This window comes from Manis pentadactyla, chromosome 7 (assembly GCF_030020395.1).
Source record: "Manis pentadactyla isolate mManPen7 chromosome 7, mManPen7.hap1, whole genome shotgun sequence".
Classification (NCBI taxonomy): Eukaryota; Metazoa; Chordata; class Mammalia; order Pholidota; family Manidae; genus Manis; species Manis pentadactyla.
In genome coordinates, this window is record NC_080025.1 from 55638104 (window position 1) to 55657574 (window position 19471).

The 19471-nt window shown below is 40.0% G+C and overlaps 1 protein-coding gene across 2 annotated transcripts in view; it reads left to right on the top strand.

Annotated features, from left to right (window-relative positions):
- Positions 1-941: 941 nt before the first annotated feature.
- SLC26A3 (solute carrier family 26 member 3) overlaps positions 942-19471 on the top strand; it is a 35066-nt gene continuing 16536 nt past the window's right edge. Inside the window, exons 1-8 of one of the 2 annotated variants that reach the window (XM_036918966.2) lie at positions 942-1042; positions 8511-8728; positions 9223-9362; positions 10257-10367; positions 10624-10796; positions 14836-15000; positions 16440-16592; positions 17042-17124. In XM_036918966.2, coding sequence (XP_036774861.2) covers positions 8598-8728; positions 9223-9362; positions 10257-10367; positions 10624-10796; positions 14836-15000; positions 16440-16592; positions 17042-17124 — 956 coding nt within the window. In that variant the 5' untranslated portion in view covers positions 942-1042; positions 8511-8597. The remainder of the gene's footprint in view (positions 1043-8510; positions 8729-9222; positions 9363-10256; positions 10368-10623; positions 10797-14835; positions 15001-16439; positions 16593-17041; positions 17125-19471) is intronic. The other variant, XM_036918967.2, reaches the window with a different exon arrangement.

Below are 19471 nucleotides of genomic sequence, written 5' to 3' on the forward strand. Positions count from 1 at the left end.
AACAACAAAAACATTTTTTTAAACACATCTTAAAAGGAGGGAATTTCAAAGAAAGAGGGCATTACGATTAGCATGTATAGTGCGTGGGGGGCACGGGGAGGGCTGCGCAACATAGAGAAGACAAGTAGTGATTTTACAGCATCTTACTACGCAGATGGACAGTGACTGTGAAGGGGTATGTGGGGGGAACTTGGTGAAGGGGGGAACCTAGTAAACATAATGTTCTTTCTGTAATTGTAGATTAATGATACCAAAATTAAAAAAAGTAAACATCAAAAAAAAAAGGGACCTATAACAAATACAAAAAATAAAAATAAAAAAAAAAGGAGGGAATTTCCAGGACAAGTAGTCAGTAGGGTCAAATGCTAAGAGGTTCGGCAAAATGAGGAGTCAAAGTATTCATTGGCTTTGGCAACGTAGGGTTTCCTACTCTTAGCAGGAGCAGAGGTGGGGGCAGAAATTAAGAGTGCAAAACAGGTCTATTGCCTGGAATTGGGAGAGCCTCCTAACAAAGGCCTTTATCACACTGTGAGTTAACCTGTACACTACTGTGTTGAAGCTCAGGAGACCTTCTTGGAGCAGCAGCCAAGAAACAGCACCTCTGAGCTCCCATCTAAATTGTGGGTAAAATGTCAGGGAGATAATTAGTGCTGAGATTTTCTTTTACTTCCATCTGCACACAGTTCCTGTGCAAATCTCTGCAAACCAATGACACACACACACAAGTGCAGTGAGTGGTATAATCTCACAGGGAACTTGAGGAAGCTGTTGTCATCATCCCTTCTGCTGATCAGAGTCTCAAAGGTCAAGACCACACTGGAGTCTCTCCATTGTTGTAAAAGTTAATGAAAGTTAATTATTAAAGCTGACAGAAAGGTAATTTCCTCACTGCCTTACATAACCTATATATAGACATCCCTATACATATGGATGCATTCCGAGCCTATAGACCTAAGTGGATGGACACTGTCTATTAGAACTGGGCTATTTTATCTCAGAAATTTTCCACTGTTGCTGAAGTGCCTCACTGAGTATATATCAGGTAGGAACCAAATTTATGATCATTTTACTCAAACTGGTTTTCTGTTTCTTGCAAATGGTATATTGTCTGATCAAAACTTATGTAGAAGTTAAGGTTACATTCTTGAATTCATTCCATAAGCATGAAAGTTTTGAATGATTCCACTAACAATAAGCTAAAAATGTATGTCAGGAGCCCAAGCAATGTGACGTAAATATTTGAGTAGACTTTGATTTGACCAAGTAAATGGTTATATGCATGGTTAAGGCTTAAATAGCCTTTTCAAAGATAGCAGAGATTTTTGCCTTAATTGTTCACATGATTCCTTTAATTCTGCACCCAGATCTGACTTTATAGGTAGACCATCTGTTCTGAAGTTTGGCAAATAAAGCACTCTTAGGAAACCTTTTTCCAGGAGATAGAATCATCAGTTACAATGTACTAATAAAGGTCTTTGGTCCATAAATGAGGGATTTATCTGCCAAAGACCCCAGAGCATCCAAGAAGGGAAAGGGAGAGAGGAGAAAAGGGAATAGAAGCAAGTAGGATAGAGAGTAAAAAAGGAGAGAGAGAAAAAAATGTAATTGGATAAGAGTAGACTGCCATATGCTACAAGTTATATTATGGTGTAGGGGTGCTTATCCCACCAAATAGCAGTCCTAACAAGATAAAATTAATTTCATCCTTTAAAATGTCAGGAAAAGAGCACACAACATTCTTTAAATATGCAAGTAAGAAACAACTTATTAATTGCTGGACTAAATAATTCTTCTTTCTGAAGTAAATTTGTCATTCAGGAAAAGACTGTAGTAAAAGTTTGACCACATAATTGATTCTGACTGAGAAATTAGGAAACTACTTGATTTTAGAAATAAGGAATTTTCCTGTGGGTTAACAAATACCTTGCCTCTGCCATCTGGATAAATGAAGAAGTATATAAATAAATGAACAAATGTATCAATATTTGCTAAATAGCTCATATTCAACTGAGCAACAAAAGTTTGCAAAATGAGAATCAATATTTTTTAATTCCTAGATTAAATAAGTAATAATAGTCCATCTTCTCTCCATAATGAAGGGATCAGGTTCTGCAAATAAGGAGAAAAATGTGCATTTAGCCTCTGTTTTCACTTTGCTGGGGTGCAAAGGGGAGAGTAAACCAGCTCACCCCAGGGAGGTTGCACTGCAGGCTCACATTTTGTGAAATGCTGTGGGGAGAAGGAGCGTGGGATGAAGGACGCTCGTGCTCAAGGACAAGTGCACTGAGGGTGCCTCACTTGGAGCCTTGTTCCCCATCTTTGTCTCTCCTGGGGATCAGAGCTAACGGGCACCCCACCCCAACAAGGCAGAATGAGTGTGCACTGGGGACAATCACTCACAAGGCCTGGCTTCTCGTCCTGGCTTTGTCACTTGCTAGGAGTGAGACCTGAAAAGTCATGGGTCTACTGATCTCAATTTCTTCATCTTAATTTGGGAGTAATAAGGCCTACCTTCTCTGCCTGCTTCACAGGATAACTTTCGAAGGAGAAAAGTGAACACGCTTAGAAAACCGTGAAGTCTTCTACAAAGTTGAGGGACTCTCTTTATTCTTTTATAAGTAAGGCTGCTGGCTCTGAAACCACATTTTCTATTGGCACATCTTAATATTTCTCTAAAGATTTAGGTTTTTGGTCAACAGAGTCTTCTGTTGCAGTTTTTACATCACTACCCTTTGACCAGACTTTGCCCATTCCCTCCTGCTTTCTCATCATCTCTCCAAAACTTACCTGTTTCTTCCGTGTCTAACTCAAGACCCAGAGTGCCTTCATGGAGCCTTCCTCAACTCCAGCCCATGTTCGGGTCCCTTCTTCCTACAATTTGTTGTCAATACCAATCATCTGGAGCCTCCCCCATGTATGTCCATAAGCTTTGGAGTTTGGGACTACATCATTTATCATTTATGTACCTTTTGTTCATAGTTCAGTTTATCTCAACAAACCTTTCTGAGCAACTACTATGCTGTAGGCACTATGTGAAAGGGGAAAATGGTTAATATTTAGGTCTTGCCCTTGGGAAACTGAGTCTTATTGAGGAGAGAAACTTGTAACAAGTAACAGTACAGTATGCCATGGGGTAGAAATATATACAAGGTATGTACAAGACGGAAAGGATTGACTCCTTAGGGGGATTCCATGAAGGCTTTGCAGCACCTTCTTATCTGCACAGCTATGTAGGGCGAGAGTTGCTGACAAACAATAGGCTGATAAATGCTTGTTGAAGGAACGAGGGAACACATCAACGGTCAGGGCCAGCTGAGTATTTTTAAGGATGAATTGGAATTTAGGAGGTGTTGGAGGACAAGAACACAGATAAAAGAAACAATGTGTGCAGAGGCATGGCGATGTCAAATATCGTGGGGTGTCAGAAAGCTGTTCTAATGGGGAAGGGCAGGAGGGACCAAGAAGTTCGTGAAACAGGCCAGACCCAAATTAGGAAGGGCCACATGGGCCGTGCTAAGAAGCCTAGGTAGATAGATGCTTTAAAATTCTGTTAAAATAAACTGGTAAGGATGGAAAACTGCTTATTCTGGATCAGCTCAGCGTAAACATAAAGTCATAGAAATGTTGGCAGCACTGACATTTCCAGACCTGTTTCAGTTGACTTTTGTCACGTAGCCACAGTTGTAAATTGGGCAATGTTAAACTTAATATGACTTAAAGAATATTAAAGTCCTGAGGCCATTGCCTATGACATTAAAGCTAGGAAGTCTCCCTTATACACCTTACTTTCAGTCTTGACAGCAGCCCCGCAAGGAAGTAATGCTGCCCCTTTCACCCCTGGAGGAGCTCAGGATTGAAGCACTTGCCCCCAGCAACACGTTAAGCAATGGCAAAGCGAGGACAGAAAGCCAGGTCTACTTAGCTGCCCATTTCTCCAGCTTCTGCTGCACATCCTAACTCAATTAGGTTTGACTTCATTTTTCAGCAGTATGACCAATAAGCAATTGCCTATAAAAGAATTGTCAATAACAATAATAAGTTTAGTGCTTGATCTAAGATTAAGCTGCAACTGAGCTAAGGTCCTAGAAGATGTTGTAAGACCACTATAAATTAAATAAGTCACGTAAACAGACTTCTTAAATGAGCCATGCCAGACTCGTTCTGTTCTTGCCCACTACGGACCCTGAACTCAAGTTGTGTGAATTATCATTATTTTGGCAAAAAATAAAAGAAAGTAAGAAAACCAAAACTGTGACCTTTGCCGGCTTGCCTTGGGGCTCTGTGAAGGAGCTGCCCCTCCACTCTCAGGATCCTCGGCTGAGCCCCGTCACCTCCAACTGCCTTCTAGGTCAGCCCACTCCCTCTCTCCAGGGAAAGCCTCTGGCTTCAGAAACAGTCTGGACGGGTTTGTGAGATGACAGCTCTAAAAGGATCATCACTAAGGGGTAGGGGAAAACAGGGGTGTTTTTCAAATTCTAAATGATAATGGACCCATTTATTTCTCCCAAAGAAATAGCTACTAGGTCCAGATTCACATATGTAAAACATAGCTTAATTAATTAATTACCTCCACTGTGTCTCAGAAAGGACTGAAGCACACAGGAATTCCAGCATTTAACCTGAAATTATTGCCTGCCCAGCCTCTGACTCCTTCTGACCTTTCTTCATTGACATCAGCATTGATCACCTCCCCCCACCCCCCCTGCCATGCCCTGTTATTCCTAATCACCACTGAGCCCTCTCGCATTCTGATGCCCTCATCTCCCTGCTTTCATCCAGTTTGACACCAACCTGAATGCAGGGCTTCTGTGCCCTTGATTTCTGATTCCTCTTCAACTGCTGATTGGGGTCCCTCTTAAGGAGTTCACTGGAGTAATTACCCTGCTTGTTCCCCACCTCTGCCTCCTCCCCTAAGTATAGCTACCAAGACACTGCTATATTTCCAACTGTCCACAGGCCAATTTGCACAAAGGCTGGCTTACCTCTGGTTTTCCACTGAGTGGCACAGGGCCATTCTGAGATCCTACTGAGGGGTGGCATCACTGAGAACCCACTTTATGCAACAGTGGTGGAGATATCTACTGGGCATAGAAAGGGACTGGGAAATGCTCGGCACACCTGCTGGCTTCCTGGTTTCCATAAACCATGAATTAATGAAAAATACTAGCACTGCTTATGAGCATCTTGTTTCAAATTAGTTGTTTCCTAGCAGAAAGGACAGAGCCCTGAAAGACTGAAACACTGAAGAGATAAATGCTGGGGATCAGAAAAGTCAGGGCCCCAAGGCACTTGTCAGTGGGGTGGAGCAGGCAGAGTGGAGGTGCTGAGGCAACTGGAAGCAGGGTGGTGACCCTCAGTGCTTGGCCGCAGGCTGGCGAAGGGTGGAACTGGGGTAGGGGTGGGTATGCACCTGACCATCCCTCATTAGTAGAAATATCACAAAGTTATTCATAAACCAGAATAGAATTTTTTAAAAACTGAACTTCAGAATAATCTCAGGATTAAATTTCTGCTCAGAAGGAAAAAAAACAGAAGAACCAATATGTATGACCAAGTCTCAGGACAGAGGAATGTAAGTATATGAATGTACGTGTGTGTGCGGGTGTATGTGTATATGAATATAATACCTGTATCATAAAGTCTAAAAATTTTTAAAGAACACATCATAGGAAAGGAAATAAAAGCATAAACGTATACAAACAAGGCTTTGAGTTTTTAAATTATTAGAAGGAAAGCTCCCCAAGAATGAATTTTAATCCCCTCAAAACCACTGGTACCCTAAGGAACCCAAAGAGAAAACTGAGGCATGAAGATAAAACAGAGCATGAAAAGGAATATGATAATATGGGTGTCAGTATTTGAAACTGGAATTGTGATTCTAGGAACCAAGAAAAATTTTTCCAAGAATTTCTGGGGAAAGGTAAAAAAAATAAGTGAAAAAAATAGCTTTCGAATTCCTAACTAAAGTAGGTCATACTAAAGTATACCAGAAATGATGAAATGGAGAATGATATTAATTTATGAGTATCTGGAGCTTCTCTTGGCAAAAATCAACCATCGCGGTGGTTGATGCAGTGGCTCTCATTGCTTGTTGCATGTGGAATAGGAGGTAGCAACTTGGGGAGCATGAATGGCAGCAAGGGAAGAAACCCTAAGACTGGGGTTTTGAGACACCTCAGGGTCTCTCTAAATTCTGGACAGATTTCTTAAGCTGCCCTGATTCCTGCCATTGAGCACTCCCCTTGTCATCAGCCCTTGGCGGTGAGGAGGAGGCATGTGCCTGCCGTTCTGCGGCAGGGTACCAGAAGCTCAAGCCCTTGACCCTGCTGAGCAGCTGGTATGATGGAGCCCACCCCAGGGCCAGCCATGCGTCCTCATGCAAGGCAGCAGACAGAAGTGAAGTTTGCTCGGCCATCATTGCGACTTGGCAAAAAATTAGACCGTGACTTAGGAGAGAGAAAAAGAAAAGAACAAACAGAAGAAAAGTACTTTCAGGCTTTTTCTTAAGGAAGAGAGCTAATGTTTCCATGAACAGCTTGGTGAAAATATGAGTAAAGCAACAAAATGGTGGAATCATACTTTTTTCTGTCCACAGCAGCACCTGTCAGAGATATGATACACCCAATACATGAGCTTTCTTCATCCTACACTTGGCTAGGCTGGATACCTCACAGGACTAAAGCTGTTCTTGAAAGACACCCCAGATAGCCTTTGCAAGAGATCTGAGGTGTTAAGAGTCACTGATATGGATTAGATATTAACTGTTCATGCCGCAGACATATTGTTAGTAATTGGCAATTAAGGACAAAAATCTGAGCTACGCACACCAATGAATAAACTGACTTGCTCCATGTACAAATTCTGACAATTGAAAGTACTATGTCTTTAGTAATATCTGAGCCCTGGAGTGAAGGAACTCCATTACTCGGAGTGAAGGAATGGGAAAGAGGACAGAGGAAGAGCAAGGGGTCAAGTAGTTTGGGTGGATGGAGGTTCAAAAAGAACAGCGGAGGGGGCCCAACAGAGGGGCCTCCAACAAATTCTGGAGGTCAAACCAGAAGATAAGGTAGAAACATTACCCTGTGGTCAGAGGGAGTCGGGGGAGAGGATTTTAGAGGAGGCTAGGGAATGGGATGGGGTAGAGAAATGGGTGGTCAAAGAGAGGTCAGGTGGGGCCAGAAGTTGCAGACAGCATCTGACTCCTGGTTATAACTTGAGCTTTGCAAACATGCTGAAAATCCCTTGAGCTATGAGCGAGCACCATGTCACAAGGTACAATCTAGTTTGAGATCATTCACTACTAGCTGTGACCGCGGGTGGGAAGAAACTCTGGGTATTACGGGTACTTACACAGAACCAAGATTAGAGGGAAAAAATGCCAACAGTTGGAATATTCTTCACTTATGTTCACATTGGACAATAGAGAAGCTGTGTGATACAGAAGAAGTAGCAAAGTCTGAAAAGAGAAGTCCCATTTTGACACTCTACTAGCCATATGACCTGAGAAAAAGTACTTAGGTTTTTTGTGGAGAGAAGTGTGCTATTATTTTCTAATTTGTAAGAAGACAATAATAACAATAATAGACAATAATAGTAAATGCCTCAAAGAATAGTGAGGGTTCAGTAAGTAATGTGCCTTAAAAGCTTTTGCAAAACTGATCTCGTAAGAATAACAGAAACAGAATTGAGATAGGAACAAAAAATTTAAACGTCTTGTGCAGAAAATGCAGATAGAATAATAACTAGCATTTAGTGAATGCCTATAGTGTGCTAGGTGCAATGCTAGATGCTTGGAAAACATCCTCATTTAATCTTTCCAATCATCTTGAAACTTTAGTGTTTTTATCCCAATTATGTAGAAGCAGCTCAGAGAAGTTAATTGCCCAAGATCTTTCCCCAAAAAGATCTCATCACTAGTGAACTAAGTAACCAAGTAATATTTTCTTTGTGCTATAGCATCCTCAACTATAAATTGTAAAACTCTACTTAACTCCCAGAAAGAGCAGGAAAAATAACTTAAGTGGGCAATAGCTTTGAATCTCACAAATTAAAAGCACTCTATAAGGTATTACAAAAATCCTGATGGGTAAAATGGAAGAGCCTTGACTGGATGTAGCAATGAATAGGCTTTAGTCTAATCTGTCCCAGTCTCTAATGCCATAACTTTGGAAACGTTTCTAGGAAAGAAAACTTAAATTCCTTTGCTTGATGAGACCTCACTTTACAAGTAAAAACTGCATTCACAAATCAGTAAACTGAGGCAATTTCTATTCCTTTTTGGCGATCTTTTAAAAATAAATAAGCAAAAGCCCTTGTTTACTTACCCAAAGGAGCCCTGTCCAGCTCATTGGACTAAAAAGTGATATCACTGTCACAAAACAATCTGGGTCCCTTAATCCTGCCTCTTTTGATCTCAAAAGGTGGTAACATTCAGTTCGGAGCTCACTCATCTGTAAATTGCATCACATTATCTCTGAGTTATTTAAGAAGCAAGCTCTGTTTGGTTTCAGGCATTTTAACCTGCTAAAGACAAGAAGAAGCATTTGCCACATAGTTCCAAAGGTCTTCCACTTCCCGCAGCCGTCAGAGAAGGCAAAATGATCGAACCCATTGGAAATCAGTACATTGTGGCCAGGCCAGTGTATTCTGCAAACGCTTTTGCGGAAGACCATAAGAAGAAACTGAGATATCATAAGACGTTTCTGGATAACCTCAAAGTGTGTTGTAGGTAAGATATTTTTACTGGCGTTAGGAACAGATGAAGAAGCCCTTTTCTTCAGCTTTCAAACTTTCAAACTCTCCTTTCTGGCTCTAGCCCATAGCCTTCAGAATCGTTTTATCTTGAGCTCCCAAACTTCCTACTGCCTGCCAGAGCTGGAAAGGTAGTCTCTAAAACGAACACCATCTTAGCCCTCAACACAGTCTTCCCACTGCAGAAGATGAGACAGAGGAAATTTTTCTAGAAGAATGTTGTTCAGTCCAAGCTGAGGATGACAAATCAGCCCTGTTACGGCTCAGGAAAAACAGCATTTTTCTTTAAAAAATTCCTTTGATGGTGGCTGGGGAGCTGTTCATTTGGGGAAGGAGATGTATTAAGGGGAAGTTAGTGAACTAGTTTTATTCCTTCACATATTATCGTCTTTACTAATTTTCTACCCACCATTAGGTACTAACCTGAATTTTGATATTAATTAACTGACCTGTGGCTTTCAATGTTTTCAGCTGTTCCACACAAAAGGCCAAGAGAATTGCCCTCTCTTTGTTCCCCATAGCATCTTGGTTACCAGCTTACCGGATCAAGGAATGGCTGCTCAGTGACATTGTTTCTGGAATCAGCACGGGGCTGGTGGCTGTACTGCAAGGTAACACTTTTTTTAGATGTAATTTGTATATTATAAAATTCATTCTTTTGAAACATTCAACTCAGTGTTTTTTTATATATTCACAAGGTTGGACAACCATCACCACTATCTAATTCCAGAACATTTTCTCCATCACCACCACCCCAAAATCTCTTGCCCATTAGCAATCACTTTCCCTTCTCTCCTCCATCCCATGGCAACAACTTTCTCTCTCTACGGATTTGCTTATTCTGAGCATTTCATATAAATAGAATCAGAGAATATGTGGCCTTTCATGTATGGTTTCTTTCACTTAGCAAAATGTTTTCAAGTTTCATCCATGTTGTAGCATGTATGGGTACTTCATTCCTTTTTGTGGATGCATAATATTCCATGTGTGACTATGCTACAGTTTGCTTACACATGCATCAGTTGATGAGCATTTGAGTTTGTTATGAATGCCTATATACAAGTTTTCCTGCAAACGTGTTTCAATTCTCTTGGGTCTCTACCTAGGAGTATAATTGCTGTGTCATATGATGATCCACTAGCAATGTATGAGGGTTCAAATTTCCCCACATCCTTGTGAACAGTTGTTATTGTCAGCTTTTTTAAAATGTTAGAGTGGCAGTATCCTTCAAAGCACCCATTTTTAAATTTTAATAGAATTTATTTGTTTTTCATTTGGTTATTTATGCTGTAGATGTCATTTCTAAGAAACCATTGCCTAATCCAAGACCACAAAGATTTATACCTATGTTTTCTTCTAAGAGTTTTAGCTCTTATATCTTTGATACAGGAATTAATAAACTAACTTATTTGTAAGTTATAATCTTAAATATTTGAAGAATATAATGAGAACATCTATGATTCCCCTTGCTCAAAATAAGGACCCTGGTGCTTGTGTATTTTCAGGTTTAGCATTTGCTCTGCTGGTCTCCATCCCCCCAAGCTATGGGTTGTATGCAGCTTTTTTCCCAGTGATAACCTACTTTTTCTTGGGCACTTCTAAACACATATCTGTGGGTAAGTGAGTTATTGAACTAATTAATGCTTACATTGCTTTTTCTGTGTTCATTCTGTTAGCCACTCATTGTATCAGTTCCAAATCATGCATAATCCAGGTGAGAAGCCATAGCTTCTTGCAGGAATTAGCACTGGGGTTTGGGGAAGGAGGCCAGAGCTATGATGGCAGTCTTTATATGTATGTTACATTATGGTTGAAAGACAACTGTGCTTTAGGGAGGCATATATTGACTACAATTCATCTTCTCTTAACTAGGTCCATTTCCTGTTCTGAGCATGATGGTGGGAGCAGTAGTTTTGAGATTAGTTCCAACCACCAGTACAATGTCTCTGGACATCTTTAATAGCTCAATGAGCAATGACTCATCAACGGATGAGTATAAGGTGATGGTGGCTGCAACGGTCACAGTCCTTTCTGGAATCATTCAGGTGGGCACTTTCTCATGTAATCTATTCTCCCCAATCTGCTTGCCCTGACTGATACACATATTTCTGTCTTTTCTCTACCTGCCACCTCTCCTCCTCTTCCCTTTGGGTTGTACCCCTCCTTCAGTGGCCCACAGGAAATCATTTAAGGGTCACACATCACAACCAGAGGTGGAAAGGCAGATCCTTATGGCAAAGATGAGTGAATGTGGGTCTAGAGAGTAGAAAAATGGGAACAGGGGGCACAAGTGGCAAGGAGTGAAACCTTGGCTCCACAAAGTACCTGAATTGATATAATCACTACACATGCAAGGAATAGGGACACTGGCAACCTTGGAACTTCCTTCTTTCTAATTCCCCAGTGGCTGTAATCCAGTGGAAGGGATTTGGGTTTTTTGGGTTTAGCACTTTAAACTGTCCATAGTAAAGATCTGAGGAAAGCTGGCTCTTCATGAAGGGCCTAAAACCTCCATCCCAAGCCACACCTCTGACACCATTGCTAATGAATAGTGCAAATGCCATGGGCTCCTCAATATTTTGTCTAAGTTCATGGTTAGTGATATTGTTGGCTCAGATCATTACAAAGCAAAAGTCAATTTATACAATTTATATTGCATTTAAAAAGTTAACTTCTATTGACAAACAGCATGGTCAGTTCTTTCAAATACATCTCTGATTCAAAGCCTTTGCATGGCTACCACTCTGGCCTCATTCTGGAGACGTACACATGCATGGAAAGGCAGCCCAGGTACCCAAGGGAAGGAGAATCCGTCCATACACTTCATTGCAAAATACTGGTGCTGTGGGGAATTAACCACTTATGCCCCCAGTTAAAACTGAGCACTTCTGATGTCCAATACATGGTTATGCACTTCTTACAGAGGCTGAACAACTTGTCTGAGGGACTATGAATGATGCTCACCCATGCATGCCACAGCAACTAGAAAGTGTAACTTAAAACTACATGGGAAAATTTGTGAGGGACAATGCTAGATAAGCTTCTGCTGGGAAAGGTTTATGGATGAGCTTCTAAAAATATCACACCTAAAAAAGGAGTGGATAAGCCTGTTACTTCTTGGGTTGTACTAGATTTATATACTACGTGAATTCCATGTAGCACTGTACCACGGCGAGTAGGATGGGGAGGACAGAGAGGGAGGGACCCTAAACAGGGCTGTGCCAGGAGACAGGGGCACCTGCTTCTTTAAGACCTTTACATTTTTTTTCTATTTACTTATTTATTTTATTGAAATGCAGTTGATAGACAGTCTTCTAGTTTTGTTTTTTTTTGTTTTGTTTTTGAGAGGGCCTCTCTCATATTTATTGATCATATGGTTGTTAACAACAATAAAATTCTGTATAGAGGACTCAATGCACAATCATTAATCAACCCCAAGCCTAATTCTCAACAGTCTCCAATCTTCTGAAGCATAACGAACAAGTTCTTACATGGTGAACAAGTTCTTACATGGTGAACAGTGCAAGGGCAGTCATCACAGAAACTTTCAGTTTTGATCACACATCATGAACTATAAACAATCAGGTCAATTGTGATTATTCATTTGATTTTTATACTTGATTTATATGTGAATCCCACATTTCTCCCTTATTATTATTATTATTATTATTACTATTTTTAATAAAATGCTGAAGTGGTAGGTAGATGCAAGATAAAGGTAGAAAACATAGTTTAATGCTATAAGAGGGCAAATGTACATGATCAGGTGTGTGCCTATAGACTAAGTATTAATCCGAGCTAGACAAGGGCAACAAAACATCCACAGATGCAGAAGATTTCTCTCAAAACAGCGGGGGTGAGGTTCTAAGCCTCACTTCTGTTGATCCCCAATTTCTCACCTGATGGCCCCCCTGCGACTGTGCCTGTCTTAGGTTGTTCCTCCCTTGAGGAATCTTACCTGTCTCTGGCTAACCAGTCATCTTCCGGGGCCATACAGGGAAATGTAAAGTTGGTAAGTGAGAGAGAAGCAATATTGTTTGGAAAGGTTAGCTTTTTACTTCTTTGCACATTTATGCCCTGTGGCTTCTATGCCCAGCATTTGTCTTGAGGTATCTTTACCACTTGGAGGAGTTATGATACTCGGTAATTTTGATATGAGGCACGAATTCTACTTAAGGGTTGTAATTAGGAAGGAAGAAGAAAAGCTATAGAAGTAGCAGACGGAAGAAAACATGGGAAGATTGATTATTTCTTTGACATATCTTCTTGTAGAGTAACATAAGCATGTATAGGTTTTAAACTACTAATTAAATTGTGTGCACACATTAACATAATAGGAATACAGCTACATAACCAAAGCAGACCTACAATTACCAACCATATCCAGTGAAACCAAAAAAACCAGTTAGGCACCCTAGGCATTTGTGAAAACTTATCAGTGATATGATGGATATTGTCTAACTGAATTTGAATAGTTTGAGAAAAATCAGACAAATTAAAACAACACATTCCTGGCAACTGTTCATATCCCGTTTGTTCTTTTAACAGTAGATAGTCTATAGTCGCAAGATTTTGGAGCGCTGCAAATTACACTTCTCCTAATTCTTGGTTGAGTTCCGACAGTATAGATCCAGTCAAATTTGTTGTTTTACTGTGTGCACAGGCCAGCTTAGATATCTCCTTCTTCATTCCAATGGCAAGTCCAGGGACCTGTGGGATGAATGCAGCTACAACTGCAACAGCGCCAGGATCTTTGTTGCAGTTTTTTGATGATCATCTTCTGGATCTGCTGGAATGACTCTTCCAGAGAATGTTGATGTTGGAAGTTCTTCTTCATATCGTATCTTAATTCGTTTTCTGGGTAGCCAAATTAGGCTTTGATCCTCTGTATAAACACAAACAAACCCTTTGCCCACAGTTTGATATGCCCTTTATACCATTGTGAAGAACTTATTGGAGATCACCACACAGGAACTGCTTTTTTTTTTTTTTAAGAGAAAGGAATATTATCAGAAAAATGTACTTCCATGGCTGATCATCTGACACCCTTTAAATGATCAAAATTAAGGATATTTAAAGCATGCATTAATTGGTGATTTGCAGTTAGTTTTATCCTATCAGGGAGTAATCCCCCTTTGTTTTCTCTTTTTTTTTTTATCATTAACCTACAATTACATGAAGAACATTATGTTTACTAGGCTCTCCCCTATACCAGGTCCCCCCCCACAAACCCCCTTACAGTCACTGTCCATCAGCATAGCTAAATGTTGTAGAATCACTACTTGTCTTCTCTGTGTTGTACAGCCCTCCCCATGCCCCCACCCATATTATGCAAGCTAATCGTAAGGCCCCCTTTCTTCTTCCCCCCCATTCTCCCTCCCTTCCCACCCATCCTCCCCAGTCCCTTTCCCTTTGGTAACTGTTAGTCCTTTCTTGGGTTCTGTGATTCTGCTACTGTTTTGTTCCTTCAGTTTTTCCTTTGTTCTTATACTCCACAGATGAGTGAAATCATTTGATACTTGTCTTTCTCCACCTGGCTTATTTCACTGAGCATAATACCCTCTAGCTCCATCCATGTTGTTGCAAATGGTAGGATTTGTTTTCTTCTTATGGCTGAATAATATTCCATTGTGTATATGTACCACATCTTCTTGATCATTCATCTACTGATGGACACTTAGGTTGCTTCCAATTCTTGGCTATTGTAAATAGTTCTGCGATTAACATAGGGGTGCATCTGTCTTTTTCAAACTTGAGTGCTGCATTCTTAGGGTAAATTCCTAGGAGTGGAATTCCTGGGTCAAATGGTAAGTCTATTTTGAGAATTTTGAGGAACCTCCATACCGCTTTCCACAATGGTTGAACTAATTTACATTCCCACCAGCAGTGGAGGAGGGTTCCCCTTTCTCCACAACATCGCCAACATTTGTTGTTGTTTGTCTTTTGGATGATAGCCATCCTTACTGGTGTGAGGTGATACCTCATTGTAAGACCTTTACATTTTGAATGACTACGATTGATGATCCTGTGCTGAGAGGTACTCCTAGTCTTCACTAATAAAGCCTTTCTCCTTTGTCTTTCCAGTTGGTCATGGGGGTTCTGCAGTTCGGGTTCGTGGTGATTTACCTATCTGAATCCCTAATCAGTGGTTTCACCACAGCTGCTGCTATTCATGTTTTGGTTTCCCAGCTCAAATTTATTCTTCAGCTCCAAGTCCCAGCACACACTGATCCATTTTCAATTTTCAAAGTAAGTATTCCTTTTGCTTAGAAAATACTGAAATACATGAAATTCTCTATCATGTTTCTGGGAGAACTTTCCTTTAAGGCCTTTGCTATCAGCTTACCTACAACTTCCAATAAATCAGTGGGTTGTGAAATGTATTCACATGAAGAAAAACTAAGTGGCAAAAAGAACACCAACAAAATTCAACCACACACAGCTAAGGTAAACCACAGTGATTAAGTACCAAGTCTCTTCATTTGGACTCTTAGGTATTATTAAAAAGGAATTAAAAGCTTTCATATTTTGTCCCAAGTTTGTAAAACATTCTCAAAAACTTATTTTGAAAGGCATGTGCTAGTTGAGTGATAATACTTCCCTGTTTCTAAGAAGCAGGTCTTGTCTTTTGGAATTGAAGTCTTTCTGACTCTTATATGCATTCCTGTTTACAAAGCAAAAGCAAATCGGCTGATACGTCAATAGGGCAGTGATCGTCCCCACTGCCAGAGCATGTTCCATAGAACAGTGTTCTTAGTGCTTCTGATTCTGAGTCCTCTTTTTTGACTAGTGAGTCTAGCTAAAGCTTTGTCTCCTTAGTTTATCTTTTCTAAAACCCTGCTCTTTGTTTCATTGATCTTTTCTATTAGCTTTTTACTTCATTTCATTTTTTTTAATTTCAGTATTTCATTCTATTTCATTTATTTCTACTCTGGTCTTTGTTATTTCCTACTTTTTATGAACTTTGGGCTCATTAGTGGCTCTGGCAAGACAGTCTTCAGGAGTCTGAGACAGAACTGGCTACAAAGTGGGACCAACATTCTCTCACTCCCCTCCAAAGCCTGTCCAGAAGTGGAGTGTTCTAGAGGCAATCTAGGACCTAGTTGGGGCCTGCTGGAGCTGTCCAGATGCCATGGATATGGAATCCAACTGGCTTCAAAAATAAAGATTCTGCACAGCGCACAGTCAGCCAGGATACTAATTTCCAAAAGTGACACAGAGACTAAACTAAGAAATGTGAGAGGTCTTAACTTACAAAAGGCTGGGAACTAAAGGTCTACATGCTAAGAAAAACTCTCCGGGATCAGAAGTTACTTCCTGGACACAGCCATAGTGATGATCGTGAAATAAAAAATAATGGCCGAAGAGACATAAGATCAAGAAAGACTAGTTGTAGAAATGTGAAATGTACCCAAGACAATTTAACACTAGTGAGAGATTCCCAGCAAAACTTGCCAGAAGCACCCCTAAAACAGTGGGGTGCCCATCTGGCCTAACTTACCTTTCTCATAACTCCATGCTAGTCACTACAATTCTTCATTCGCAGTTCATGTGAGCAGAACAGAGAATCACTAACAATCTATGTCAGTCCATTTGCCTCGATATTTACTTTTATCCACTCAGAAATAATTAAGTATTGCATCCAAATTATACATTAATAACACTTGGGTGTTTTCTTATAATTTTAGGTACTAAATTCTATATTCTCACAAATTGAGAAAACTAACATTGCAGACCTTGTGACATCCTTGATTATCCTATTGATTGTATTTGTGGTTAAAGAAATAAATCAGCGCTACAAAGCCAAACTTCCAGTGCCCATCCCGATTGAGCTCATCATGGTAACTGATCATCTTAAGACTTTCTGTCCTAATTCATTAGTCTCATGTGTTTATGCCAAATGCCCCTCACTATCGGTAGACCAGGAGGTTTTAGTGGGGCCGATGCCATCTCAGCAGTCTGCAGGTATAATACTTGGTATGGCTTTCTATTCACTCAGAATTTAGTAACTTCCTTCTGTGATTTGGGGTTTGTTCTTTCCAAGCAAGACAGGATGGGGCAGAGAGCAAGACCTCTGAAAAGCTGGTAGACACATTCAAATTAGAGCAGCAGTTCTCACCTCTAGTGGCACGTTAGCACTGGCTCTGGCCTTTTTAAAAAAATAGCTAAACCTGGGTTTGAGACTCTTATCTAATAGGTTAAGGGGAGGTTTTCAACAATGGTATTGTTTTCAAAGCAAGCCTCGTAGTTCTCTCACATTTCTAACTCCAAGCACTTTGCAACTTTGCAGACTGTGATCGCCACAGGTGTATCCTATGGTTTTGACTTCAAAAACAGGTTTAACGTGGCTGTGGTTGGGAAGATGCAAAGTGGGTAAGTGTGTCTTTTATGATGCCATCTCCAAGCACTCAGTAGAGAGTAAGCAGTAGTTTTGGAAGACTGTAAGCTGAAATGCATGCATCCATGCATCTGGCATCCATGAGAAAGGCTTGCTCCTCTCCTTCTAAGAGGATCCACAGAGGACAAAAGGGTCTGCAGTTCTTGACACCAGAGCCTTTCTCCTTGTGGAAGGACTCACAAACCAGTTGCACAAGGACTCACATGCCAGCAGAAGCAAAGCAATGGAAGTAGAGAGGGAGGCACTTTAAACCTGCTTCTCTGAAAAGAAAGAACCAAATGAAACCAGATTTCCTTGTCCATAAATTACTATAAACAATAAGTAGTGTTTTGTTTGAGGTTACTAGAGCCAAGTTCTGACAGTTCAAAACAGACGCTGGAGGAATCCCTACAGCATGCTGCTTGACCAATCCGGATAGGCACACTCTGTCCTTTCTCAGGAGCAAATTCAAAACATGGCCAGAGTAACTCCTAACCACAGCAGAAGGATGGGAGGTCCAGTTTGCACAAGAACTTTGAAAATGTATGCCATTGCATTTACTGGATCGAGTAGAGAGATCAGTTTGGTGCTCTCTCTCCTCTCCCTGCCCTCTGACCAGAGCATCAGTTTCTTCTAAGGAAAGGAAATGTTGCTGTTGGGAAAAAAAAAAAGACCTCCCTCCCTCCCCATGCTTATGGAGTACTTGAGAATTCCAAGAATCAGCATTTATATGCACTGTTGACTTTAAAATAGCCAAATTCTCTTAAAAATAAATACATTTTTTAAAGCAAAAACAGAAATTTAACACCAGTTATTCATGTGTGGCAATGAATCTCAAACATCACATTTAATTTAAGGTTTTTAAGTAGGAATTAGGCTGCAAGACTCTTTCTAGGATTTCTCTCCATTCTGCAACTTTCAAGTGATTACATTTTATGGAATTTTGGGAGACATAAACCAGATAGATAAACAGACGGATAGACAAACAGACAAAAAAATCAAAGGGACCTTGTCAGACAGGTTTTGGAAATAAAAGATAAACTTCAGATCACTAAGTTACAATCTTAGAGACTTAGTAAATATATTTTAAATGCCAACAGACCTCTCTCTGCAGTGTGTGGCAGGGTAGAGGGAGGGAGTAACTCACATTTATTAATCACTACAGTCTATACAGAAAGACAGTGTAGTGTCATATGGTAGGTAAGCTTATGTTTTCTAGAAGCAGTGTGCCTGGGATTTACTTCTGACTCACTTCTTGACCCTAGGTAAATAACTAAACTCTGTGCCTCAATGTTCTTGGCTGTAAAAATGGGGTTAAAAATAGTAATTATCACATAGGATTCTTGTAAGGGTTAAGTGAGTTAATACATGTGATGTGCTTAAGTACCTGGCCTACAACAGTAGTTCATACTGCATTTCTACTATTATTAATTTAGCACCTAAATTAGGTACTAGGCTCTTTACACACTTTTACACTCTTAATTTTTTTTCTGGGTAATGTCTGAGTGGACATTTTAAATTTCCAATGATTGCAAAGAAAATATAACTGGAAGATAATGATTATTAATTACTGTTAATCTGCTGTTGATGAGTACGATACCTTGGAAGTGATTTTGTGAAATCACGTATACTGAATGCAAATAACATCATTAAAGGGAAGTGATTATTGGAACAGTAAAGGAAATAGGATATAATCAGATTCCAGAAGGATACTATAATAATGGCTAAGAGGTACTTTGTACTTTACAATATGTAAATAGTATTTATGCTCATTATTTCATTTGACCCTTCCACAAAAATTATGAAGAAAAAAGAATAAGTGTTACTATATTCACTTTACAAATGAGTAAACTGGCCCAGGGAGGGTAAGTAGCAGACGCAAGAAATGAATGCAAGTTTTCAGACTGTAAATCTCCAACACACCACTCTATGGTGTTTAGAGGCCAAGATAAAAGAACAAGAGCAGGTTTCTGGTTGTTTTTCTATAAAATGCAAAGTTTCATTGTACCACTGACTTTAGATGTATTTTTTAAAAAACAATATCCCAAGCTAACTTTGACTCATGGTAGCTGGAGAATATGAGATAAGAGTACTTCTGCAAAATTAGAGCTGAACTGTATTAACACAGACATTCACAAAACACGAACAGCAACTATGAAAAAGTTAGGCAGATCCAATTAACCCACTTCCAGTAAGTTTCAGGTCAGAAACAGATGTTTATAGGAGCTGAGCATTTTTGTAAATTGAAGTTGAGTTTGAGATATTTGTACCTTCTTTGATACACTTAGTCAATATCATTTAACTGCTCTAGCTCATGAGGCATGAATTCAGAAGAATGCCCTG